The following is a 1496-nucleotide window of genomic DNA, read 5'->3' as shown; positions in this document are numbered from 1 at the left end:
CGGCAAAACAGACTCCACTCCGCCGGAAACGGTGTTTGAAGCAGAAGGCGTGGGAAAAATGCAAAAAAATGGCTTAGCTGGAGTTGTGCTATAAAAGAGGAACGGTTGTGAGTGTGTGTTGTTTTGAGCGTACGTGCATGCGTCTATCTAGGCCATACCAGGGATGTTACATCAACTTTTTGTTGCTGATGACATCATCCATGGTTAGTCACTTGCTAATGCTCTCTGTCTCTCTCACGCACACTCACACGGACACATTCACACACATTTACACATCTTTAATCCCACAGTGTGTGTGTTTTGTGGCCCTCCCACTTCACATCAGTGAGACCATGCTCATCTGCTCCATGCAGGCACACACACACGCTGACCCCTGCCAAACACACACACGTAGTTATACTCATACTGACCGACACGTACACACACACACACACACACACACACACAAGCTGACCCCGCCTCACACACACACGTAGTTATACTCATACTGACCGACACGTACACACACACAGGTGTTGCTGACTCGGACTGACAGGCCCGTGGCTCTGCTACGGTCAATCCCTCTCCTGCTCTCAGCTCCGCTGGGCTCAAACACACATACACACACACACACAGCCTGTGTACACACAGATTCAGACACACATGCACACTCACTCATACATGCTGGGACTCACCAGTCTCGATTTGACTCTCTTTGGCAGGTCTTCATCCAGGGTGTAGACCTCGTCCCTCTTGAATGTAAGCTGGGAGCCATCTTCAAATTCCACCTGAACATAAGAACAGGCAGTGTGAAAGAGGTAAATCACTAAAAAACAAGGATTCAAAAAAGTACATTTAGCCATGTTTTAAGAGTGGAAGTAGTGGAATTGCTTGCTCTCGTCTTACCTGGTACATCTGGATGACGTGAGCTGCCACAAACTTGGCTCCGTAGACGAGGCCATCCGTCCACCTCACCTGCACAACCTCGCCCTGGGCAGGAGGTCCCTGCTGAACACAGTCCCGATTCTGTACACACACACACGCACAGACACACGCACACACAGACACAGTTAATGCCATTACATAAGTAAAGCTGAACTGAATAAATATTATTTAGCAGATATTTATATCGAGGACACTATATCATTATATTTGAAGACATATACTGTAGGTATGCTTAATCCATATGGTAGCTCAGTGGGACTTAAACCATTGTCCTTGCTGCTGATCTGGCACAGGCCTACCAGAGACGCCACAAGAGTCCCACACTCTTCACATGTTATTAGCAGCTCCACTTCTCTGATAAAACATCTCCGGTTAGTGCTTTAGTACTGAGGAGGCGTCTTACCACGATGTCCTCAGGAAAGAGGTTGTCACTGAAGGAGCCGTCATCGAAGTTGACCTCATAGAAGGTCTCCTTGTACAGCTGCACGACGTCGCACTGGTAGTAACGTCCATTTTTGTGCTTGCAGATAACTTTCTGCCCCACGGTCAGCTCTCGCAGGGCTGCCTTATTA

The 1496-nt window shown here is 48.1% G+C and overlaps 1 protein-coding gene across 1 annotated transcript in view; it reads right to left on the bottom strand.

Moving 5' to 3' along the window:
- Positions 1-650: 650 nt before the first annotated feature.
- Positions 651-1496, bottom strand: part of LOC116222023 (lysine-specific demethylase 4A-like) — a 6257-nt gene continuing 5411 nt past the window's right edge. Inside the window, exons 2-4 of the mRNA XM_031574260.1 lie at positions 1328-1485; positions 886-1005; positions 651-767 (exon numbers count right to left, since the gene is read on the bottom strand). Of these exons, the coding sequence (XP_031430120.1) occupies positions 651-767; positions 886-1005; positions 1328-1485 (395 nt within the window). The remainder of the gene's footprint in view (positions 768-885; positions 1006-1327; positions 1486-1496) is intronic.

Source organism: Clupea harengus, chromosome 10, assembly GCF_900700415.2.
Source record: "Clupea harengus chromosome 10, Ch_v2.0.2, whole genome shotgun sequence".
In the NCBI taxonomy this organism is placed as follows: Eukaryota; Metazoa; Chordata; class Actinopteri; order Clupeiformes; family Clupeidae; genus Clupea; species Clupea harengus.
The sequence above is the reverse complement of the archived record's forward strand: the minus strand, read 5'-3'. Positions and strand labels throughout refer to the sequence as shown.